This window comes from Simochromis diagramma, unplaced genomic scaffold (genome assembly GCF_900408965.1).
Source record: "Simochromis diagramma unplaced genomic scaffold, fSimDia1.1 OVJJ01000304.1, whole genome shotgun sequence".
NCBI lineage: Eukaryota > Metazoa > Chordata > Actinopteri > Cichliformes > Cichlidae > Simochromis > Simochromis diagramma.
The window spans coordinates 18,421,045-18,444,990 of NW_024387030.1; the positions used below are offsets into that span (position 1 = coordinate 18,421,045).

General features: G+C 38.7%; 2 protein-coding genes across 7 annotated transcripts in view; both read left to right on the forward strand.

The window, feature by feature from the left end:
- Positions 1 to 8,894, forward strand: part of klc1a (kinesin light chain 1a) — a 43,317-nt gene extending 34,423 nt beyond the window's left edge. For 2 of the 5 annotated variants that reach the window (XM_040042253.1, XM_040042255.1), the window contains exons 14-16: positions 1,145 to 1,278; positions 4,561 to 4,627; positions 5,547 to 8,894. In XM_040042253.1, the coding sequence (XP_039898187.1) occupies positions 1,145 to 1,278; positions 4,561 to 4,627; positions 5,547 to 5,612 (267 nt within the window). In that variant the 3' untranslated portion in view covers positions 5,613 to 8,894. Of the gene's footprint in view, positions 1 to 1,144; positions 1,279 to 4,560; positions 4,865 to 5,546 lie in introns of those variants that run through there. The other 3 variants (XM_040042251.1, XM_040042252.1, XM_040042256.1) reach the window with 2 other exon arrangements.
- Positions 8,895 to 9,411: 517 nt separating this feature from the next.
- Positions 9,412 to 23,946, forward strand: zfyve21 (zinc finger, FYVE domain containing 21). 2 transcript variants are annotated; one of them, XM_040042262.1, is made up of 8 exons: positions 9,412 to 10,681; positions 12,401 to 12,451; positions 13,862 to 14,030; positions 14,513 to 14,588; positions 15,012 to 15,103; positions 16,700 to 16,753; positions 18,046 to 18,173; positions 21,201 to 23,946. In XM_040042262.1, the coding sequence occupies exons 1-8, from the start codon at positions 10,556 to 10,558 to the stop codon at positions 21,234 to 21,236; spliced, it is 732 nt and encodes a 243-aa protein (XP_039898196.1). In that variant the 5' UTR covers positions 9,412 to 10,555; the 3' UTR covers positions 21,237 to 23,946. The 2 variants fall into 2 exon arrangements, with proteins under 2 accessions (XP_039898196.1, XP_039898197.1); XM_040042263.1 differs by lacking the exon at positions 16,700 to 16,753 and having other exon boundaries at positions 9,422 to 10,681; positions 21,201 to 21,313.

Sequence of the window (23,946 nt, forward strand, 5' to 3'; positions counted from 1 at the left end):
ACACATGTTGAAAGGAAGTGGTGCAGGTGAGAAACTAGCAGGTCCAATAAAGTGCATCCAGTTTAACAGTCAGAGATCAAAGCTGTGCTGAGACTAAATCAGGGGTGGGCAACTCCAGGCCTCGAAGGCCGGTGTCCCTGCAGGTTTTAGATGTGTCCTTCATCCAACAGCTGATTTAAAGGGCTAAATTAGCTCCTCAACATGTCCTGAAGTTCTCAGAAGGCCTGGTAATGAACTAATCATGTGATTCAGGTGTGTTGACCCAAGGTGAGATCTAAAACCTGCAGGGACACCGGCCCTCGAGGCCTGGACTTGCCCACCCCTGGACTAAATGAAGATGAAATGTCAGAGGTGTTATCTTTCTCACACTAAAGATCTCTTCATGTAATGTAATTTTTGATTTTGGGGCCATCTACAGCCATAGCTGACACCTTAAAAATGGTGCCACTAAATTATGCAGTGTGACTTCTCCAGAGCCACTCTGTGTAGCCTTTCACATTTGAAAAGATGAGAATAATGTATAACAGAATACACCAGCTGATGGTGCCACAGTTTAGGGGTAGAAGGCTCTCAGAATGAGATGCAGTGTAACAAAATAAATACAGTCTTGTTTAGTGCACGGAGCATTATTTTTGAAGTACAAGCCACACATGACGCATTAAGCATCTTTGCTGGTTTGTAATGAGTGTGCTGCTTTACTGCATCATGTAAGCACATGAAATTTTGCACGAGACAAGCAAATGCAGTCCAGTACAGCAGCTCAAGATGCTAATTGTAATACAAACAGACTATTGATTACAAGGTGTGTAAAACTAAATGTAGCAGAGCTGTTCTATTGGACTCCTTTAAATCACACAGTGATCTACTGAGTGTTTGTGTGAATATATTAGCATATACCAGTGTGCAGATAGGGTGTGAGTATGTGTAGCCTAGATTTGGACAGTTTTAATCGCTGCAAATATTAAGTCATGTCAGTAGTAAGATGCACAAACTTCTCTCGATTAAAGCACAGTAGCAGAAAATGTGTTTGAAGCAGTAATGAGAGTGTACGCTGGTTTGATGCTAATCTACATTCTGTGTCTGCACTCTTCTAAATATGTTGGATAGCGGTGTGTATGAGTGACTCTGTGACGTGTCCCACCAGGATGGCTCCGGCTCTCTGAAGAGGAGCGGATCCTTCAGTAAACTACGAGCGTCAATCCGCCGCAGCAGCGAGAAACTCGTTCGCAAGCTGAAAGGCGGCGGCTCGTCCCGAGACAGCGAGCCCAAAAACCCCGGGTAACTATCAACTCCACCCAGACACCTGCCCCACCCCGCTACAGGTTGACTCACCCTTTGCACTGGAGGCCTGGAGGATCAAGCCGGCCCTCCATCATGCAGCACGGCAGTTGGTGTACTAACCAAAAACAAAGAAGGGATTCACTGTACTTTGCTGGTGGTGAAGTGGTGGAAAGCTGTGTTTGCACATGGAGCGATGGAGGAGCTTTTTCTGGCACATACGCATCAGCTTTTTTTCCCATTGCATTTGTTTGCACTGCGATGCATTCAACCTTTTCTTTACAGTTCATGGTTTGGTCATTGGCAACAGTAGGTGCTTTGTTTCCTTTATGTAAGGAAATATTACATAAAAAAGAGACAGTATTTTAAGAAAATGCAGAATTATAGTAAGTGTATGATTTATATTTTTAAATTTTTAAAACACGAGTGTTATTTCATGGGGAGAAATCCAAATTACGGAAAAGGTATGTATTTTAAAAAATGTAAAATATTAAGAGGAAAAAATATATCTTGTGAAAAATGTCGTATTTTTATAAAAAAAAAAAAGTTTTAATGTTCTGCGTTAAGAGATAAAGGAAAAGTATTAATATGTTAAGAAAAAAATTTATGTCATAAAATGGTCTAATATTTACAACAAATAGTTACAACAACATACATGTTTTTATACTCGCCACATGTCCAAAAACAATCCAGCCAAACATTTACATTGGTGATTTGTGCCTGACATCTCACGCAGGCTTCATGACAACTGAATATTTGCGTACTTGCACAGGTGTAAACAAGGGCTTCCATTTTTGGCGGAAGGAGTTGGAATACACACACCTGACTGTTGTCTGGCACAGTGGAGTCTAAAGTCTGGCTGTGGACCACAGTTATTCACATGTGTACTTGCTGCTGGGGTTAAAATGTATTCTGTTAAACCTTCACACAAACAGTTCTTCATCTGACCGACTTCCACTGTCAGGAAGTGATTTTACTTTCAAACATCAACTTAGTTCAACACTAGCTTGCAAAAACCACCACCGCTTATTTACTCCCCCACTGAAAAGTGGAGTTTATGGTCTGTTTGCTTCACGTGACAGGAAACTTCAAAATTATGTAGAATTTGAAAGCGACTGGAGGTGAAGGTCAGAATGGGTTTACGTATATTTTATTACTGCATTCAGAACAACAAGGTGATGACATGAATAACTTCAGACATTTAAATGTCGAATGTATGACAGAGTATAAAAGTTGCACTTTTTCTTTCTGAATTTGAATCTCTGAATGATGCTTTTAGAACACCTCTGTTGTCCTGACCAAACCTGAACTTTGTTAAACGAGAGAACCAAAGGGAACTAACTGATGAAATGGGAAAATAATACTCGCATTCACATGCTATGACAGGACATGTGAAAGAGCATTTGCAATGAAACTACTAATGTCTGCTTTTGAACTGCCTTTATGCTTGTTATGCTGGCGGGATTTGTTTGTTTGTTTGTTTGTTTGTTTGTTTGTTTGTTTTAACCACTAATAGTTGCACCTATTTATTGCATTTTGTGGCTCTGGATTGTTTTCTTTTTTTCTCAACTGAAATACGTTTGAGTTTCATGTAGCTTTGGAATTTTATTTTCTTCACTTTCTTTGAATTTTATTTTGAAAAGCAACCTGTCTGCATGGCTCTTCCTGTGTAGAGTACCATGTTGATTTTATTTTATTTATGAATAAATGTTTTTTCCTTCCATTCGAATGCCTACTTGCATGCTTCATCTGTGTGCTCTCTTTTTTCCTTTTTTTTTCTTTTGGTGCTGCTCTTCTCTGTGGCTCATGAGGATGATGGACATGACAACCGTCATGTCCATCATCACTATGACTGATAGGTTCTCAGTAAATCGCTGCAGAAATGTCCATGCTAACTGCTGTACAGTGTTTAACTAAATTCTTTAAAAACAATTGCAAGTTTTTAGTTTGTACAAAAAAATGGAGCAAAAGACAAAACTGAGGATGTTGCAATTTCATGATATTCATCGAGAGAGTATCTGCAGGTTCACAGTGGGGTATTTTCTGTTGTGCTATGACTTGCTACCTTGCATAGGGAAACCTTGAGAAACAGTATAATGTGTTATGCCTGCAGCTGGTCATATCTTTATGAAGGTCAGCTGCTCCTCAGGCTCTGTCCATACTAGTGTAGGAAAACTAGACTAGACTAGATGTATGTAGATGTATGTGACTTGAAATTGGTATGACTGGCAACAAAGTGAAGGAGCTCATACTGGTGAGTTAAGGATATTGCATAGAAATAATATGCAAAATACATTCAGCACCCACTGGCACACGTACGCACACACAACAACCCACACTTTACACACACTTTGTCTGAGCTTGTTTTAGTGTTCTGGCAATTTTACTTATTTAAAAGTTTCTGCGCTGACTACATTTTTTATTTCCCGCCTTCAATTTCCCATAAATTCCCATTAACTAGTTTATGGATCCAGTATCTCACTGTTTTATGATCAACCATGTTCTGATCTTATTACATTTCTCATCAGGATGGATTCTTTTCTGCAGTGTCACTGTACTGAAACCAGGTTCTGTGTGTGTGTGTGTGTGTGTGTGTGTGTGTGTGTGTGTGTGTGTGTGTGTGTGTGTGTGTGTGTGTGTGTGTGTGTGTGTGTGTGTGTGTGTGTGTGTGTGTACGGACTTTATTGAGTGTAAATTTCAGTCTACACCACTCATCAATTAAAAGACTGTTAGACTATATCCTTAAAATATGTTACCACTTTCTTATAGGGGAAGGCTGTCTAAAGAATTTGTACGGTGTAGATCACATATAAAGAAATATTGAATTTAAGTTTCAGTTGCCAGATTTAAAGACTTCTCTGACAGCAGAGTTTATCCAGCCATCAAACTTCATAATGTATTTTTAAGTTGAGGTTGAAGCATAAATTAAAGTTAATAAATAAGTTATATTTTGATAAAGCATGAAAACATGCAATAACATTCAAGAATGTTACTAATTACTATTACTGTAACAAATTAACAGCAAATTAGCTGTAACATTACTCAGGTGAACTTTGGAGAAAGTGGTAACAGATTTTACACTCAGCCTTCTAACATTCATGAACGGGAAGAGAAAACACGATACATGTGACATGAACGTTTCTGTGAAACTAATCAGAGTGTGAAAATACTACAAATGTCATTAACCAACACATACACTGAGCTCAAATCCTCACACCTGAATCTCCACCCCCTCCCCCTCACTTCTGACCCTTAACCCCACCTCCTTGCATGTGGGTGCAGCATGAAGCGAGCCAGCTCTATGGGGATACTTAACGTGGCGGACAAGGCTGCGAATGACCACTACCAAGTAAGCAACAAGACACGAGTGCAAAAGTATCTGCAGAGGGTTTTTAGTCCTGCTGCAGGCCAGGGGCAAAACCACAATCAATGGACTGCAGCTGGATCCCTAAACACATTCTTAGAAATGATAAGAAATATCTCAAGGAGGCTTTTTCTTTAGAAAATAGTTCATCTGGTTTCGGTTAATCTGCTTTCGGTCTTCCAGGGAGTAATTTTAATACATATTTGACTTTTTAAAATTTCATCAATCTTCCCTCATTTGGAAATTGTGCATTACTATTTCAAGACAAAATAAGCCCACTGATGACAGTAAATGAACAAATATCCAAAGATGTGACCACAGATTTATGTTATTATGTTGTAGGAAAAACCAGTCTCTTAAATGATCAGAACCACTGGCAGATACTTTTTGACTCAAGTCTTTTATTTCATATTCTGATTTGTCATGTCTTTATAAACTGTTATTATCAAACCCTCCCCAAGGCTCTTATCATTCACTGTAAATAGTGATAAATCTGACATGGCTAACATCATTGTCTGTTTCACTAACAGTGTTTGATGTTCAATCAAATTTTTAGTAAGTTTGTTATTTTTTTACACATTGTTTTTACAACTTCAATTCTTTATTTTAGCAGTGAAAAAGTGGTACATTGTATCCATAATTTCCTTTAGACTGCAATTGTAAGAAGGAATGTGTTTTTAATTACTTAGTATCATAAGAAAGTACAGCCTTGCCCTATTATAATTTCAGATAATAACTCTTGTTGTTTTATGATCTGTTGAAAGCTTTATGTATTTCTGAAAGTTTTTGATTATATCAAAAAAAAAAAAAATGTACAGGACCCAAGTTTTTGCTCTAACTATAATGGAAAACATTCACTTTCCTGTGTTCTCCATCTGATTTCTGCTTGTTTAATTTCCTCTAGGAACGAAATAATTGTCTGAGAAAAAGCCGTGACCTGAGTGCCAGCCACACTAACCTGGCACGTTGAAGGTTTTTCACTCTGAGGAGGTGAAAGGTCACAGAGAACTGAACTGAACTTCTGACCATCCTCGATGTAAATAGCTGTTTGTGAAAGCTTGACATCTCCCGTATTCTACTTCAGCATCATCCCATCATGTGCTAACTATACAGATTTTAGTCTTTCATTGAACTCTTGAAGGTTTATGATCTCAGATGGTAATTTGTGGTATGTAATTATATCAGTACATATCAGGAGAGGGTGGGCTGCTGTATGTTTCCTTGTTCCAGTCTAATTCTATGTGCATGTACTGTATGTGTGCTGTTGTGAGTGGCTGCCCTCTCAGATTACAGTTTAATTTTTTTTGTTTTTTCCTATACTAGTGGTGGTAAAAGCAGGCGCAGAGTGGAGTTTTAATTTTAAAATCACTTCTAATGTGAGGCTAAAAACTGCAGTGGATGAAGCCAGTAGGCAGTCTTAAATGACAGAGAGGAGCTCAGTCATTGTTTAGCCATACCCTAACAATAACTATAACAGTGATTTAAATATCGCTACTGCTAAATTTGCTGCTATGGTAGGAGTAAACGGCAACCTCTGGACCTGGAAAGGGTCAGTGAGGGACCAAAACCCACAATTCATCATCCAAATCAAGTAAATCTCCATAACCGCCCATTTTATGAAAAGCCCAGCTTCACAGCAGAGACAAGCGTGTTTTGGTCTTTATAGATCATCTCTATCTGCATGCAGCTTCAAAGAGTGCATGTTTTCTATATATATAAAAGTTACCTGTTCACTCTTTCTAAGGTTTAAACCTATGCATAGCAAAAAAAACCCCAAAAAGATTTAAAAGTGGATACAATTGAATCTTATTTAACGTTGTTTTGTTTGAGCCTGTTTTTGCTAGCATCCCTTTTGAAGTGACCACTAGCCAGCTCTCTAGCTTTATCTGATCATTTTCCAGGTGTGCCGTTTTTCATCCAAGTATGTTTTGAAAAAGGAAAATAGAAGATTGTGAAGGACAGAATGCTGAACCCGAGGCTTCACAGCCATAGTCAGCAAACCAGTCGTTTAAATCACTATCGCTATGTTCATCTTTTAGATAAAGCTGCACTGAATTTCACTTTATTTTGCTAAAAGCTTTCAGATGCTTCATTAATTTGCTGCTCTGCTGAAACATGACTAAAGAAACCATGTTTGTCTTCACTGGTACCGATCATTAAAACAACAAAGACCTACGATTTAGCTCATGAATCACAGTTTTTGGCCAGTGTTGATGATTTGACACCATTTTCTTTATATTTGGTTGTGTGCTGAATTCTAACTCTGCCAATAAGAACAGTTCTACTTCCTAAGACTCTTCACTCTTTGTTCTGCAGATTTCCAAATGAAGTTGTGCACAGGGTGTAGATTAGTTGAGAAAATCTCCTGATGTGTATGAATCTCAGCAGCTGTAGTTCACAAAAACATGGAAACCTGTCCAGGGATCTTTCAGCTGCCTCTTCCTAAAAATGATCCGTCCTGTGTTGACTGATTGAATATTTAGCTTTTGATGTGTGAAGTTCCATGTTTACATGATTTGGGGTTTGTAAATTATGTTTTTATTTGTTTCTGTCTTTGCGCTGTTTCTTTTTATATCGTTCTGTAATAAGCCTTGAGAGCAGGATCCGTGAATTGACTAGCACACGAAGGCTGGCCCGCACACTCTCAGGACTGAGGCTGTACTTCCACACACTGACTACAAACTTAATGTCACTCCAGACTTTTTAAGTAATGACGAGAAATGTTTGCAGGACTTTCAACGACGAGACAAAACTTTGCCATGTGAGTGAAGTTGAACCAAAAAGTGGAAAAAATTTTAACGATTTTTAATGTACATTTTTTGAAGTGATTTAAATTTCCAGTTAAATATAGAGACATCCAACATAATCCTGGTATGAATACTAAAGGACTTATCATTAAAAAAACATTTAAACAATTTCTGTTTCTAAATGTACGAGTTGATTTGTGATTGTTCTAAGAGTTCATCTCGAGATTAAACTTTTCCTTTTACTGCCCTTTTGATAACTTTATGTTAAATGAAGGTAACTATGCGTACATGCTCACTTCTTTAAAAGGAAGCTACATAATATTTAGCATATTTAATGTCCTTTACTGGTGGTAAGCTTGAACTGAAAGAACATACAACAGGTTAAATGATGATGAGGTGCCTTGTTTAAGAGATCCCAGAGATGGGATATTTCGTGTGGAGAGTTTCTTCTGTTTGAGCTGGGCTGTGTATTTACATTTCTTTTCATTTCAGACACACATGAATGCACATGATGTCCATTTATGGAGAAGTACGCTGCTACAAAATATATTTTCTATATAGATTGAAGTTATAGAAATAATGAAAATCCAAAATTATTAGAGTGAATGCACATGCAATGGTAGTCTGCAGCTGAGTCCATTTGTTTATACTGCCTTAGGCATATAGATACATTATAGATGTATATTTTCACAGGAACACAGAAGCCTGTTCTGAAATGTTAGAATTTTGTCTAAACGCACCTAAACAGCCTTACCAACTGCACGACCTTTGTGTGCATGTCTTTGAATTTAAAGTCTTTAAATTAGATTCGAGCAAAGATTATACAGACTAGATTAGAAGATTAGAAATTTGGTGAGAGATCCTGAGCCAGCTTTTAACATTAACATTTAAGATTAAATTAAATGCAATGAACTTCACATTGGACAAATTCAGTACAATGTGATCTAGACGAAGGCGTTACAGTAACATATATACAAAGATGCGCATACAAAGGATTGATGAGAAAAGCTCAAACAGATGAAACAGCACAAAAAAATAGAATAAAGCCTCCATATCAGCCTAGGAATGACCACAGTGGTCTGTTTAATAAATGCACTAATGATAGAGAAGTCTCCACAGATCAACCATAATCAGGTTTAACTGTCCATCTCCAAACAACCCTAGCACATTTGTAAATCTTTGGCATGAACATCTAGTTGAGAAGGATTTGCACTGGAAGCATCAGACTGACGTAAAGTAATAATGATGATCTCCCACCTTAAGCTGCATTGATTATTGTACTGATGTGTGACTAATGCATTTGCTGCATTGTACGTTGTCTCTGTTGTGTTTCCTGAATCTTACTTTTTCTTTTTTTTGGCAGGGTTGTGCAATATGGTTCTGTTTTCATTTCTCTAATTTGTTGGGGGGGGAAGCCCTCTTTACATCTCACAGATCAGACCTTTAACTTCAATAAAAATCGACACCTGACGAATTAATTCACATGAAGGTGTCCCAAACCATTATACTGTATTTGCCTTTTTTTTTTTTTTTAATTATTTGTTCCAATTTCGCAAATGAATCTTCAGTTGTTTTGATGAAATATGCAACACAGATACAAATTGAATGGAGTGTACACAGATACAATGCAAAGATGTTGAATACAGAGGTTCAAGAATAACTTGAACTAAATACAATAATTGTAAAAATCTCAGAATGTGGAGTTATTGAAATTATTTGACTTATTTTAACATTTTAAATTCAGCAATTTAAAAATAAATGCGACCTGATTTTTTATTATACTTTACTGTTTTAATTGAGCATAGCCAAAGATCAACCCACTGGAATTTGTTGTGCAATCAAGTCATTTTCGTTAAAAGTCGGGCATTAAGCTTTGTGCAAGATGTGGTTTTATTTTCAAAATTACTTTAAATTCAAGCAACTTAAAATTTTATATCATCATTTGATCATTTCTTTGAGTTCATATTAAAATGTCAGTATAGGAAACTGAAACCTTATTTGGTAACATACTGTTATAATAGTGGATGCTAATATTAAACATCAAGCAAAAGGTTCATATAATGAGGCCAGCCCCCCCTCTTCGCTTGGTGTAGTATAAGAGCGATATCTCGCTGTGAGCACAGGAGCCCCACCCACCTGCTGTTCAAACCTTCTATTTGCAAGGGGCCAGCCAATCAGTAGAAGAGTCATGGCGGCTTGTTTTAGGTAGATGACTTTGCCCAGAGTGAAGTAACTGAAAACTGTGATCAAGAACAGGGAGTTTGGGGAGAAAAACGGACAACAGCTAGAGAAAGGACTGCTGTGAAAACACGTGTAAGGAATAATATATTTTAAGACTACTTAAACATAAACTGAGGGAGAAGTGTGCACATCGCTTGTATATTGACACAGCGTGAGCTAAATAATGTCGGTGATATAATGGATGTAGCCCCATCTTCCTGCACCAGTCCACAACAAAGTGCATCCAAAGTGTAGTCCCTTTTCTAAATCACAAGACTTAAAAACACATGTTTTTAAATGGAGCATGAAATTATTTTAAGCACACATAATAGCTCTGTCAACTCTGCCCAGGTGGTTGTTTAATTTGAAAAACTACTGTGCTCTGTGTCTTCTGTATAAAGCAAGTAAATGCTCCTGTAACCAAAGCTTACCTGTAGTCTTCTGCTAAGCTGGTAATCATCTTATTTACAGTATCGTTAGAGAGTAATAATGTGTAACAGAACAGAAACTGATGAGGGAACGGGTACTGTTGTTCAGCACAGCTCACCAAGTTATGCAGAAACCTGTTGGTGTTTTTTACTTTTTAGATCTGCCAAATCGTCTTTTATGTCCGCTCAAATTATGGTTGTCCAAAGTAAACTATATATATCTATAATTGTTTTCACAAATCATTATCTACCTTTCATGTACTAAATTTAGTGCTAGTTTTAACAACCCCGCATGTTTACTTCTTCTTCCATGGCCAGTTAATATGTTTACTTTATTTTTAATGGGAGGGGCTGCAGAAACCAAAACACTCAACGTTGCCGAGAAACACGTGATCTCAAATCTGTGCTCTGATTCGCTAAACAGCCTGTCAATCATCCTGAAGGGTGTGCCCAGATGAGAGTTTTGTGGTCGAAGGAGACTCCGCTGAACACAGAGGAGAAACACACGCTGAAGGAAAATGTCTTCAGTTCCTGACGGGAAGAAACTCATCCGTAGTCCCAGCGGCCTTCGCATGGTTCCGGAAAACGGCGCCTTTAGCAGTCCTTTCTCGCTGGACGAGCCGCAGTGGGTCCCGGACAAAGAGGTGAGACAAGCGTCGGATTTGGTTTGACAGCGACAAGCGATCACAGCCGTGCAAACACGAGAAGCTCAACTAAGGCTTTCCGGTTGTAGTTTCCAAAATAAAATCACCTCTCTGTTAAACTAGTGGGAATAAAATTGTAAAGTAAGAGTCTAGTGGTAGCTTTAGCTGTAGTTTTGATGATGTATTTTATTCATTGTAGTACAACTTGAGAAAAAAAAAAAATTGTGCGCTGTTTTGTTTTTATAATCCTGACAGCAAAAGTCGCTGGACTATTTTCAAAAGGAAAATACAAGGAAACATCCAAAATTAACAAATATTTACATTTTACATTAGAATACTGATTGTTTGGGCCTTTAAAATGTAAGACCCTGTTTCAACTTATCAGTGATAATCACATGGTGTTTAAATAGCTGCTTTTATTTGAACGATAGTTCAAGGACCAGATATATTTGTCAAAGCGTGTGGGCGTAGTAAATATTTCTTTTTAATTTGTTTTTTATTGTTATTTCATACAATCAGTGCTTTTCAGATTAATTTGCGTATTTATTCTGATCCAGTATAGATGGTCACTATATGATGAACCTATGAATCTTGAAAAATACAGTAACAGTACAATGCCAGATTTAAAATAGAAATATTTAAAAATAATAAATGCACAGTTGATAATAATAATCTAAGATGCATCTATCCGATCCGTTAATGTTGTTAACTTTAATAAGTCAGTTTTTAGAACAGTAGGTCTAAATATGTCTATTAAATTATTAAAAACAACACATCTTCTTATCTGTTGCTGTAATATTTCTAAATGTTTCTTTGCTCAGCCATTGGTTAATTGTTTGGTTTAAAAGTCGTGACTGGGTGGGTTGTACTATCACACCTAAAAACTACAGCTGGACTCTAAATTCAAACTCTAGTCTTTCGGTGTCCCTGTCGCGCGCTGTGATAGGCTTTTATTTTTTGTAGTGAAACGGCTCTACATCCGGCTTACATCCTGCTAACTGCGGCGAGCTTGACGGCGCTCCGGACATCGCAGTTGGCCGCTGGACTGGGCGTTGCAGGCTGTCACGGCCAGCCTGGCAGCAAACGGAGCTTGTTAGCTAGTTAACAGCTACAACTAGCGGCAAACTTAATTGTAGCGTTTGTTCGCGTCACAGTGACGAGACCACTCTGGTTGTGTGCGTGTTTGACTACCAGCACGTAGGTTAGCTAACCAGCAGTAGGAGCTAGCCCTTCGTACCTCGAAGGCTGTAGTTTTACTGCACTGGCAGTGCAGTAAAACTACAGCAGGACACACAAAGACTGTCTGTCTGTGAAAATGTAAACTCTGGCTGCACACAGGGACACTTTGACCAGACTGGCAAAGTTAATCATTTACTATTTGCTGACCTCAGCCTTCAGTTCTTTAATAAGAGGAGCAGGAATTAAAAACAAGCCTGGCACTAATTACAAACCCATATCTTCTGATCTGCCAGTGATAAATCATAAGTTTGATGGTTTAATGAACAGTTACCACTTGTCAGCAATGACCATAAGACACAAGAGCCATTAACACATACTATTTTTATACCGTTATTATTTACACATACAGCTGCAGATCTATTGTGGCTTGACTAGCTGCTGATACTTGTGCAAAACTTTAAAGCAGTACTTTAACCGAAAGCTGTCCAGCTCAGCATGTTGTGTAACGTCCTGTTTTTTTCCACTCTTCCCGTCTTTCAGTGCCCCAGATGTATGCAGTGCGACACCAAGTTCGACTTCATCAAAAGAAAGGTCTGTTTTGTTTCTGACAATGCGAACGCTGCAGAAAATCTCGACTTCCTGTCAGACTGGACAAACATATGGTGGACAAACCAGCGTTTAGTATAAATGTTTTGTTAAAAAATGTGAGGCTTTCGTTTGTGTTGTGAATGCTTAGATGAGTTACTCCTTCTTGGATCATTTAGTCAGAGCCGTGTGTTGACATTTCCTGCCAGTGTCCACAGACATAACGCTGTAAGCCTCCTGCCACCATTTCATTTTACATCTGTCGAGTTAAAATAATCACCCTTACAAGTGTCTTCAATATTTGTCTCTTTTGCCATTATCAGAGCCAGCTCTAGACTTCTGACTGAAGTCAGTTTCTAGGTGTTGAATTACACACGTCCTGTACTCGGCATCCCTCACGTCTTGGTTATCTTGAGGTTTTAGCACAGTTTTGATATTTTTAAGCTTCCCGATTCTTTAAAAGTGCAGTGAAGCAGATGTGGTTTTGCTTTGCCTCAGTCTCTTGTACTCTTTTCGAGAAGTGTTTCTTCATCAGCTCAAAGTCTCTGATTAAAAAGCACATTCTGTCCAAAACTGACACACTTACTCAATCAGAGTGCAACAGAAACCCACCAGCACAGAGGTGGATCCCCCAGGAAATCAAGGGCTTCTATTTATTTGTTATCCAGGCCTCAGAGGTCTCAACATTCGATGTAGGCAAGCCAAAAAATTTGGGAACTAATGTAACACATGACTCACCAAAATCAGTGATGTGGAAATTTACTGGAAATTGCTCTGATAATAGAAAAAAATAGACGTAACAACTTTGTACCTTCAAAGTCTGCACAATATCCATTATACATGTTATAATAAACTTTATTAATTAGTAGTGGGATCTGTTGCTGTACAAATTAATACAGGAGCGAATGTGTTCGACTGCAGTCAAACTAGAATATAATACTGGAATAAAACAAGGAAAGTGGACTCTTCTAAATTGTTTAGAAACTGTTATTTGAAACCATTAAACACATTTTATGCTAAAAACTTTAGAGTATCTATAAGGATATCCTCCATAGTTGTTTAACGTTACATAAAAGAAGTTGTCCTATTATCATGTTTAGTAATTTGCAGATAATGTCTTTTGTTTCCATTAAAAAAAGAAAGTAGGAGAAGTGCTGTGTCCTCATCAAATGAAATCATATCTACTTGTTTTGTTTAAATTGTATACTCTACTGTAAGCTGTAGGACATACTGTGACTGAGAGTGAGTCAGGCACACAGTTGGGGGTGTAATAGGAGTTCTGATTGGTTGGAAACGGTGCTGTATCTCAGCCAGATTGTTTTGAGATTTCCTGAGAACGTCTGAAGTGCCTAACACAGACATCCTAACCCTGACAATCGGCCAGGCAATCAGACTGTCTTGTGTTGTCTCCCACAGCACCACTGCCGGCGGTGCGGCCGGTGTTTCTGTGATAAATGCTGCAGTAAGAAAGTGCCGCTGCAACGCATGTGTTTTGTTGATCCGGTGCGGCAGTGCGCCGAGTGCAGCCTGGTCTCCCAGAAAGAGATGGAGTTTTACGACAAGCAGCTCAAAGTGCTTCTGGGAGGTGAGGACTCACTCTCATACTTTAAAAAAAGGCTTAGATCCAGAGCGTCTGCCTGGGTTTTGTTTTCCTGTAATCATGCTTCGACACATTGACTCCATGCAGAAAGCCGGAATATGATCAAAGTAATTTCTGAATTAATCTTATCAGTCCCTTCCTGGTAATCCTGTTGATTGTGAGACAGTGTGCAGCTATAAATACACAGCAACAGTGTGGCTCCTTATCAAGAATCCATCAGCAGCCTGGAGTGTAGAGGAACAGCCGGCTGCACGTTTGGAGTTTGTGTGTGTTTGTATCAAAGGCTCAGTATGAAGGAAAGAAAGAAATAAAGATGAAGAGCTCGAGCAGCAAACACTGCCATACTTTGTTTTCTCCTCCTGTTTGACAAATGAGCCACTGACTTGGAAACAGTCCTCAGGTTTTCACTCTCCACTCTCGTGATGTCTTTGTTAGTGTCTGAAATGTGTTTATGTCCGCCGTAACAGGAGGCACCTTTGTTGTCACTTTGGGAACGTCGGAGAAGTCTGAAACCATGACGTGTCGCCTCTCCAACAATCACAGGTTAGCTCTTCTTTAAGTCCGCACATACTTGACATACCAAATATTTACTTTACCTGAATTACAAAAAGCTACCTGTCACATCTGGCCATGTTCTTTTCTTCCCTTCTATGAAATGTCTCCGTCTGCAAATTAGGCTGCCAAGCTGAACAGGATCAAATATGTCCGCTGCAGTCTTAGGAAACATAAATAACATCTGTACACAACAAATAAGTACCTCAGTTTTAACAGTTGTCCTCAAGGGGGGGAAAGGGGAATGCATTTGAATATTTTTGTTATAAAGAAAAGTGGATAGCATAGATTCAGATCTTACATTAGCTCATAAAATAACGAGAATACTTATATTAGGTCTGAGATTAAAAAAAACCAAACAGTTTTATTTGCACCAGTTTTTGGTAAGCTGTCTGTCTCTGACCTGAACGTCAGATATCTGTTCCTCGATGGTGAAAGCCACTTTGAGGTTGAGCTGTCTCGGATCTCCAGCATGCAGATTTTGACAGATGGGACAAGTCCAGGAGGTGAGTGTGTGAAATAAAAATGTGTTACAAGTAGAGCTGGGCGATATGAGATTTTTTCATATCACGATATGTTTTTTTCATTTCAGGCGATAACGATATCTATCACGATATAAGCCAAATAACTATATTTGTAAGATTTAAATGTGCCGTTGCTCACAAGTAAAATGTGAAATAATCAGCAGCTTGTTTTTATTTAAATATTTATTTCCCATAATAAGTTCAACAGGATAGATGTACTTAAGGAACATGAGACTTTTTCAGATAAATAAAGGCAAATATTGCAAACTACACAAAAGGCAGCCGCTAAAGCGTTTAAGTTTCAAAATAGAACAAACGAAACAGACTACTAAATTGTCAATTCCACTTAGAAACAAAATATTAATTCTAAAAATAAATCTTAGTTTGTTTTATAGAAGAACAGACAAAACTGACTAACTTTTGTCAATATCAAATAAACTGAGAACTAAAAGGAAATTCTCAATCTCTCCTTGTTGTATAGCTTAGCTTTTCAAACAGTTTTAACAGTTACTTTAGTCTGACAAAAGCCGAATGACGAATTAGTGCTTCCAGTCAGAGACTGAGGCTACGTCCACACGTACACGGGTATTTTTGAAAACGGAGATTTTCCGTTTTCGTTTTAAAAAATAATCCCGTCCACACATAAAAGCAGAAATGAAGGAAAACGCTGCTATGAACATGCCAAAGCAGCAGGTGGCGCTAGATTCCTAACCGTGCAGAAATGTTGGCCAATCAGAAGTCTAGAAGCCTCGGTGGGAAAAAGTAAACAAAGCTGGGGCATAGAAGCAGAACCGAGTCGTATGTGTGGAGGGACAGTAACTGTGTGTATATGTAAGCATTTAAACACTGCAGAGAGTAGAATTAACAGTACTGTAGAAATTCATTTCACCGAAACAATAACGTGGCGCACAGTGTGACGCATGCACCAGTTTATTGTATTTCCAGACTTGCTTTCGGCACAATTTACAGTGCACGCTACTCTGTTTTTTGTCAGACTTGAAATAGCCGAAATACCTTCACACTACGGAACTTCTTTGGCTCTTCCGTTCGACAATCTCTCCGGCATTGGAACCATCATCTGTTTTCTCTTCGGTCACGCTCGGTTGATTTTTCTAGTCGGCACACTCATTTCCTCCATTACCCGCTGGCTGCTTCCCAAACAAACACACTTGGCACTTGTGCTGTACGTAACAAGTCACGCGACGTGACGCTGCGGCTGTGATTGGTTCGGCTCTGCGCTACTTAATTTGGATTGGCTGACCTTTTTTTTTTTTTTTAAAGAGGACAAGAGCGGCGAGGTCTATCGCGATAGCTTAATTTCTCTATCGAGTAAAAGTTATATCGCGATACATATCGTTATCGTTCTATCGCCCAGCTCTAGTTACAAGTAAGCATATATATGCGTGTGTGTGTGTGTGTGTGTTTAATTTTTTGAGCACCTTTCTCTCTTTCTGTTTCTTTCTCTCGTTTCCTCCTCGAGATGTTGTCACTAACTGATAAATTTCTGTTTTTTCTAAACTAACAAACGTTCTTTTCTCTGCTGCTTTGGCCGCCCGGTGCTTCTTCCTCCGGGCTCAGAGAATGACATTCACACTTACACCAGTCTACTGGACAGTCACTTTATCTCTGAAGGTTAGCTTTCATTTGCTTTACAGTGTCCGTCTGTCAACAGTTCCTCATCGATGTCGCTGCATTTCTGCATGTTTCCCACATCAGCTTTCTTTCTTTGCAAGGAAGCTGCCTGAAAATGGAGCGTCTGATACATCTGCGGTTCCTTTTTTATCACTCGGTCCCCGAAGCATCTCAGAGGAAACTGAAATGCCAAACATTTCAGTTTGTTACTCTGATCATGATTAATATCCTAAGCAGCCTGATTAACCGATTCATTTGGCAGAAAATCAGTTGATGAGTAGTCATTCATCAGTCGCCAAAATAATCAGACGGTTCACTCAGAAGGTCTTTCAGGGATACATGTGGGCTAATTCTTTATCATTTCTTCACAAACTGGGCAGGAAAAGCTTCCGAGTTGATTTCAAGTGCGGCATTTGCATTAAAATGTAAGTAAAACAGGTCATTGTTCCAAAGCTGCAAAACAAATCCACACACTGGTGAGCGGCGAATGATCACAGGATCGTTTCCATGGTAAAGAAACTTTTGCATAATGCTCCATCAAATGGTCAATGGGCATGTCAGGATTCAAGTGTATTACAAGGACAAATCATGTGGGCACAGTTTCAGCAGAAGGTGCAAGCCAATCGGGGCAGATTAGACAGACTGTAAAAATGCATTGATAAAGGCCTGTGAGGTATAGGAAGTGTATAGCTTGACTTGGTGTCCTAACAGCTCTTAACAGAACAGGTGCACAACAGCCCAGAAAATACTATGAAAGCACCCAGAGAATTTGAGTTTTCACTTATTAATAGAAAAATCCCCTCAGCTGAATGAGTTGATGAATGCTACAATGCTCATAAACATGATTTCCATTAGAGAGATGAGTTCGATGCTTTTGGGACACTGAACCTCGACTGTTGCATGTTTCCTGACTGGAGCATGAAATCATTTCATCATCAGTGTCGTCACGTGCATTTCCATTAGTGTTTGCCTTATGTTGTTTTAAAACCGTCGTCTGTTTCTGTCCTGTGTTTACACTCTTCTAGTTTCTGACATATGTTAAATCTCATTTGAAAGGGTCCAAGGCTCAGTAGAACTGTGATTTCATGGGGAAAAGGGATATGTAGTGACTTAATTTGTGTGTCAGAATATGTGTACAACTTGATGTTTGCATGAAAAAAACTAAAATTACCTTTTTTAAAGTTGCTTTTTTTTGTTGTTTGACTCAAAGAATACAGTTTACTTAACAGACAGAGGATGTCTTTCAGGCATTTTTTAAATATATGTGTGTGTGTGTGTGTGTGTGTGTGTAGGAGGGTCAAGAGCCAGTGGAATGCTACTCCATTACAAGCCGATGGGCTCTCAGGATGTCCAGCAGCTCCGCATGGAGGCAGCAGATGATAAGAAGGTGGCTTCATTATGGTTGTCTGCAATGCACAAGGTAAAAATAAGCAGCACACCTAAGACGGTCCATGCAGTGCAGATAGGTAACAGTTGCCCAGCCCACTTAAAGTGCCTAAAAATGGTTGGAGAGGAGTGAAAATGATTTATTATGCTGGAAATAAAGAATTGTGCTAGCATAAAATCACATCAGGGACACAAAAGAGTCCCTCCCTACAACAGATAAAATGCTTTATGTCCTTTATTCACACACTGGTCCTTGCCATCACCAGTGTGCAGTGTTGGGGAGTAACGGAATACATGTACCGCCGTTACGTATTTAGAATACAAAATATGAGTAACTGTATTCCGTTACAGTTACCGTTTAAAAAGGTGGTATTTAGAATACAGTTACTTTGTTGAAATAAATGGATTACACGGCGGTACTTTCCTGTTTCATTTTGTCGCGGGTCAGGACTGTTTGGGTTTTGTTTGACAGCTACGTTCTGTTGTTCCAGGCAGCGTTACGGTTGCCATGGTTACAGGGTGACGCTCTCTCTCTGCGGGTTTCCTGGGTGAGAGAGCGCCTTTTCGTTGTTGTTGTTGTGCTAAGCTAACAGGCAGAATGCTACAAGCATAGCTCTAAAGAATGTAGCATCATGGGCAGTGTAGTCCGTGTTGCAGGGAGAATGGACTGCCATACACGTTATGTGTCTGTGAGCGCGAGGAGGGAGAAAAAGGAGAGTGGAAAAGTACGAGTTGTCATCGAGCAAAAACGGGAGCTGGAAGCATGTAAATATAATAATAACCACTTCAGCCAAGAAGAGTGCCTGATGAGCCCAGTTGTAAGTAAGCTATTAAGACTCGACTGTACAGCGTGTTCGTTTTTTCCTCCGAAAACAATAAGTTCCGTTGGAGCAGTCTTTCAACGCCTCTCTCTGTCTCTCGCAAGAAAAGTTGACCCACACAACAAAGTAAAGCTATTTTTCGGCTACGAGCCGACAGGGACCCCGCCGTATTAGCCAGAGGTCCCTTTACTACGGTTCGGAGTCGCGGACCTTCAGTAATAGTAATAAATCACACAGCAATAGTACATTCACGTTGTTGTAAAAAGCATGATAATATATTAAGTAATCCAAAGTATTCAGAATACGTTACTGTCATTGAGTAACGTAACGGAATACGTTACAGAATACATTTTGGGGCATGTATTCTGTATTCTGTAATGGAATACATTTTAAAAGTAACCTTCCCGACACTGCCAGTGTGTGAATGGGTGGATGACTGAATGTGTAAAGCGCTTTGGGGTCCTTAAGGACTAGTAAAGCGCTATACAAATACAGGCCATTTACCATTCAACCATCTAAATAATAAGTAAAACAATCAAAACAGAGTTTTGATTCATGCATCAAGTTGTAGTCCCACAGATAATCGCCTCAAATGTAAGCTTATCAGAAGTGAAGTTTTGAATTTATTACTGTAAGCTGAATGTTTTGGTTTGTCAGTCATGCAGAGAAGTTTCTGCATCTAATATTCAGCTATGAGTAGGGATGGGTACCGGTGTCCGGTGCCATGACGGCACCGGTTCTGACATAAACTGTAGTAACCAGACCGAAAAGCAGCGCACATTTCGGTGCTTTATTTCGGTGCTTTTTTTTTCCTGAGCTGTGATACACTTCTAGCCAATCATTTTACGTTTCCGAGGATAGTAGGCGGGGCCAGGTACGTACGTTCTTTTAGAGCAGAGCTACAGATTAAAAATGCCCAAGGCGAAGCGGTCAAAAGTCTGGCTGTACTTCACAGCAAAATATGCAAACTCAGCAGCCTGCAACAAGTGCTTTAAGCTGATACTGTGATACTGTCAAAGGAGGGAACACCTCGAATCCGATGAAACACCTGGCGACGCATAGCGTTCTTTTTTAAAAGCTGAGAAATTCTCCATATTTGATAGCTTGCTGCGAGACCTCACACCGAGCGCATCTACTGCGGGTGTGGTGCCTGTTATCAGACCCGGAGTTAGCAACATCCCCCAAAAACACGAAGAATAGAGTCCTGGCCCCTAGCCCTGCCAGTGTAGCAGAAATGATGATGATGATGATGGTGCAGCAGCCGTTCTTCTCTGCGTGAGTAGCTTAATGTTGTTCGTGTGTAATTTACGTTGAGTAGGCTAACCACGTTATTACATTAATGCAGGTAAGGTCAACTAGCAAACATCATCATAGCTACATGCGGCTGTCTTCTTGTTTGATGGCAGATACTCCCTTCACCCTGGCCAAAAAGGCTAAAATGACCAAAGAAAAAGAGGGAAACAGTTAAACATGAGAGGTTTTTGGACAAAGTTTGTGTTTTTTCGATTGATTAAGCACTGCTTCCAGCCAAGAGTGATACCATAAATCCCCTATAGCTGCAGAAAAGGCTAACATTGTTATCTTTTTACAAAAAAACAGCTGAACATGAGAGGTTTTTGGACCAATTTTGTGTTCTCCATTCTTTAAGCACCGGTTTGAGCACCGGCACAGTTTCAAAAGTACCGATTTGGCACCGGTATCGGATAAAACCTAAACGATACCCATCCCTAGCTATGAGTTTAATTAGTTACACATTTTTCTACATTTTTGGGTTGCAGAGAATAATATGGCTCTGAATAAGCACCTCATCATGTTTTCTTGATGTTTTTCTGTTTGATGGTGTCATTGAAATGCTTCTCATTAATATGGTCAGTCAGCCTTATTGCAAACATTTGATAAAAACATGGTGGCGTGCTAAATAACAGATCAAAAGGCAGAACAAAGGACAGCTCAGGCTGATTATAGTGCTGTGGAGCAAAGTCTGGAAAGGTGGATGTCGTATCATAACCTGTCCAGTGGCGCCCCCATCAGGCCAGAGCTTACACTTTTATTTATTTATTTTACATGTTTTTACATTTTATTTTATTTTTTTGTCTAAAAAAGCCATCAGTCTCACACAGCACTGTAGCTGAATGTGGTCTGTAGCGTGCTTGTTGAGACAAAGCAATAAGAAATCAAGAGCGTTTTTATTTCCAAAACTATGAAACTCTAACTTTTTCTCTGCCTGTTCTTTCCAACAGGCAGCCAAACTGCTGTACGAAGCTCGAGACCAGTGAGGACCAGAAGCGAAGCTCCAGGCAGCACACACCCAAGTGTTTTGTACCCATCTCGGTCGGGTTTGGTACCCTTTGGATATTATTAACGCCACTTCCTCTTCTGCTTATCTGTCCGATTCCTCATTGGTTCTTGATACCAGTTCCATTCATGGTAATTTTTGCAAATGTTTGTATGAAAAATGACTTTTATTACCTCTATAACCAGTACTTTGTACATAATGTTTACCACAAGTACGCTGCTTGGACCTATTTTTAAATTTTAATTTTTTTTTTTAAAGAATTTATTTGACGTTGACTTCATTTAATCCTCTTTTGTGTTAATTCATAAATCAGGGCATGCAGCATTAATGTTTCGACTCAAAAAATATAACAAGAAGAAGAAGGTTTGTTCTTTTTTTGCCAATTTAAAATTATTTATAGAATTCATTAGATTTTAATTTTATTTTTTAAAACATTAAACATGTCACAAAATGAGGCATTGCACCTTTTTTATAAACCATCTTCCATGGTTGAATTATGGTGACATTATAACTTTGTTATGCTGCTACAGGAGAAGTGATGAAGTGTGTCTTTGCAGGTTTACTAGGTCACCTTAACAGAGCCAAGCAGGGACTTGGTCATTGAACTGTCCGCAGTAGCCAGATCTTCCACACAGAGCGTCATCACAAGTAGTTTGAAGGACAAATCCACCCTGAAATCCTTTATCGCAGACAGAAAAGCAGCTTTCCGTGATGCTACCGGCACTTCAGGATTCAGCTGTGCTGCATTTCTGGTAATCTCATAATAAGAAAAGGTGTGAACAAACACAGTTGTTCCTGAAATGCCAATAACATCACAGACTTGCATCCAATTTATATGAAAGTAACATTACATGGTGGATTTTTCCTTCAGTGACAGTTCCGTTTAAATGTTGAAAGTTTAGGTGAAATCTTCTTTTTCAGTCATTAACTGATTCAAATATTCACAGTCGTACATCTTTAGGCCTTTTTGTCTAAAAACTTCAACTTTTCACTGATTCTAGTGAAGTATACACACACATACATAAATGCTTTAAATATAGTTTCATGCATTAAAGTTTTGTACAAAATATATTGCTGAATACTCCTACTTTAGCACAAGCTGTGTATGTATTTGCATAATTTTTAAAGCTGAACATATGACTCTAGTTTTTGTAATACTTGTATATTCCTTTTTGCCATTACTCTAAAGCCCCAAAACATTTTTTTAATCTTTATTTTTGTCATTATTGTGCAGACCAACAAACAGGATGTCAGATCTCAGCTATCCATCGGCCATGTTGAATTGACGGGTCTTTCAGTTAGCAGGTTGTTACTTAGTTATTCTAATCAAAGACATGATGGTTAAAGTGTTGAGCACAAGAAAACTATAATTTTCATTTGCTTTGCAGACAAATTTATATGCTAAAGTACTCTATTTTTAAAAAAGAAGAAACTGAAAGAAGGTGAAACTAAAGGCTGTTTAGTATGTGGCTTTAGTGTTCATAGAAGCCCAGTTTTTACTGTTAAAACAGTTTAAAATGGGGGTAGTTTGGGGAACTTTGGATGAAGCTGTATAAAAATCATTGTTTGTCTTAAAAACATTTATTAAGTAATAAGCGTGAGCATTGTGACACACAAAGTCACATTTTCAGGTGTATGTCATGGTCTTCAGCACAGCGGCAGATACTTACTGTCAAACTTTGAGCATATAATAATAACAGGTCGTCATACTGTAGGCGGCGTATATACCGGATGTCAAATAAATGAACTTCCTGTCAGGAGGAAAACCCTGGAAATAGTCAGTAAAATTAACTTTTAGGTTCTCTTTTTTAATTAAACTGTGTACTTCATTCTACATCTGAGTTAACGTGTCCGTTAAACGCACAGCAGCTCGTCAGCTGTTAATGTTGTAATGCAAGTACAGTGTGGTGCAGTTTTACAGGCATCTGCGTGTCTTCCTTTTTCCCCAAGCTTGAGGAAAGAAATTAATGGTTTAATAGAGCACAGAACGGGCTAACATTTGGTGAAATGTCTGACTTTCCCCCCCCAATTTACCGCTTGTGAAAATCGCAGTGAAAAAAATGTTCTCCACCCCAACACACACCCCTTTGTGACAAAGGTTATTTTTATACTCACCTGAGAATTAATGTTGCTGTTATTTGGTTTCATGTTCTTCGAAGAGACGATAGTGAAGTGTTTGTGTATGAGACATTTGTGTGTTCCTGCTTTGAAGTATTGCTGTACATTGACAGGGTGTAAAGTTTTCCCATTCGACAGTTGCTGGTGATGAAAACGGGTGTTAATGACTGCACAGTCTACAACAAAAATGATCTTTAGTCATGCATTTTTTCCCCCCAGTACCGCATGTTGCACACTAATGGGATATTATTTTTACTCCTGTGTTAATTTTATTTTATTTTTTTAAATCTCAGTAACACTCTGAACTGAAACTAATTGGTTCAAGTTTAATCAGTTGAAAACCGATGCACATCTACAGACTTTTGTATCGTTGGCTCAGTGTGCAGCTCTTTCTTTTAAAATGTAATGATTTTATTTTAAGTTCGCACTACATTTAAAATCACCAAGTCAGCCAGTGTTTGTATCTGCACTTTATGGCCACTTTTTCCCTATCAAATCTTTTATTTTGCTCAAAATGCTAAACTGCATCCCTTCGATGGATTTTTCTTTTAATAAAGTCCAGTGTTTTTAAA

What these genes read in the sequence shown, in the direction of transcription:
- zfyve21 (XM_040042262.1), top strand. Translation starts at nt 10,556, where the DNA reads ATGTCTTCAGTTCCTGACGGGAAGAAACTCATCCGTAGTCCCAGCGGC. An exon ending in TCGACTTCATCAAAAGAAAG is followed by an intron (nt 12,452 to 13,861) that starts GTCTGTTTTGTT and finishes TGTCTCCCACAG; the next exon opens with CACCACTGCCGGCGGTGCGG. An exon ending in GCTCAAAGTGCTTCTGGGAG is followed by an intron (nt 14,031 to 14,512) that starts GTGAGGACTCAC and finishes CCGCCGTAACAG; the next exon opens with GAGGCACCTTTGTTGTCACT.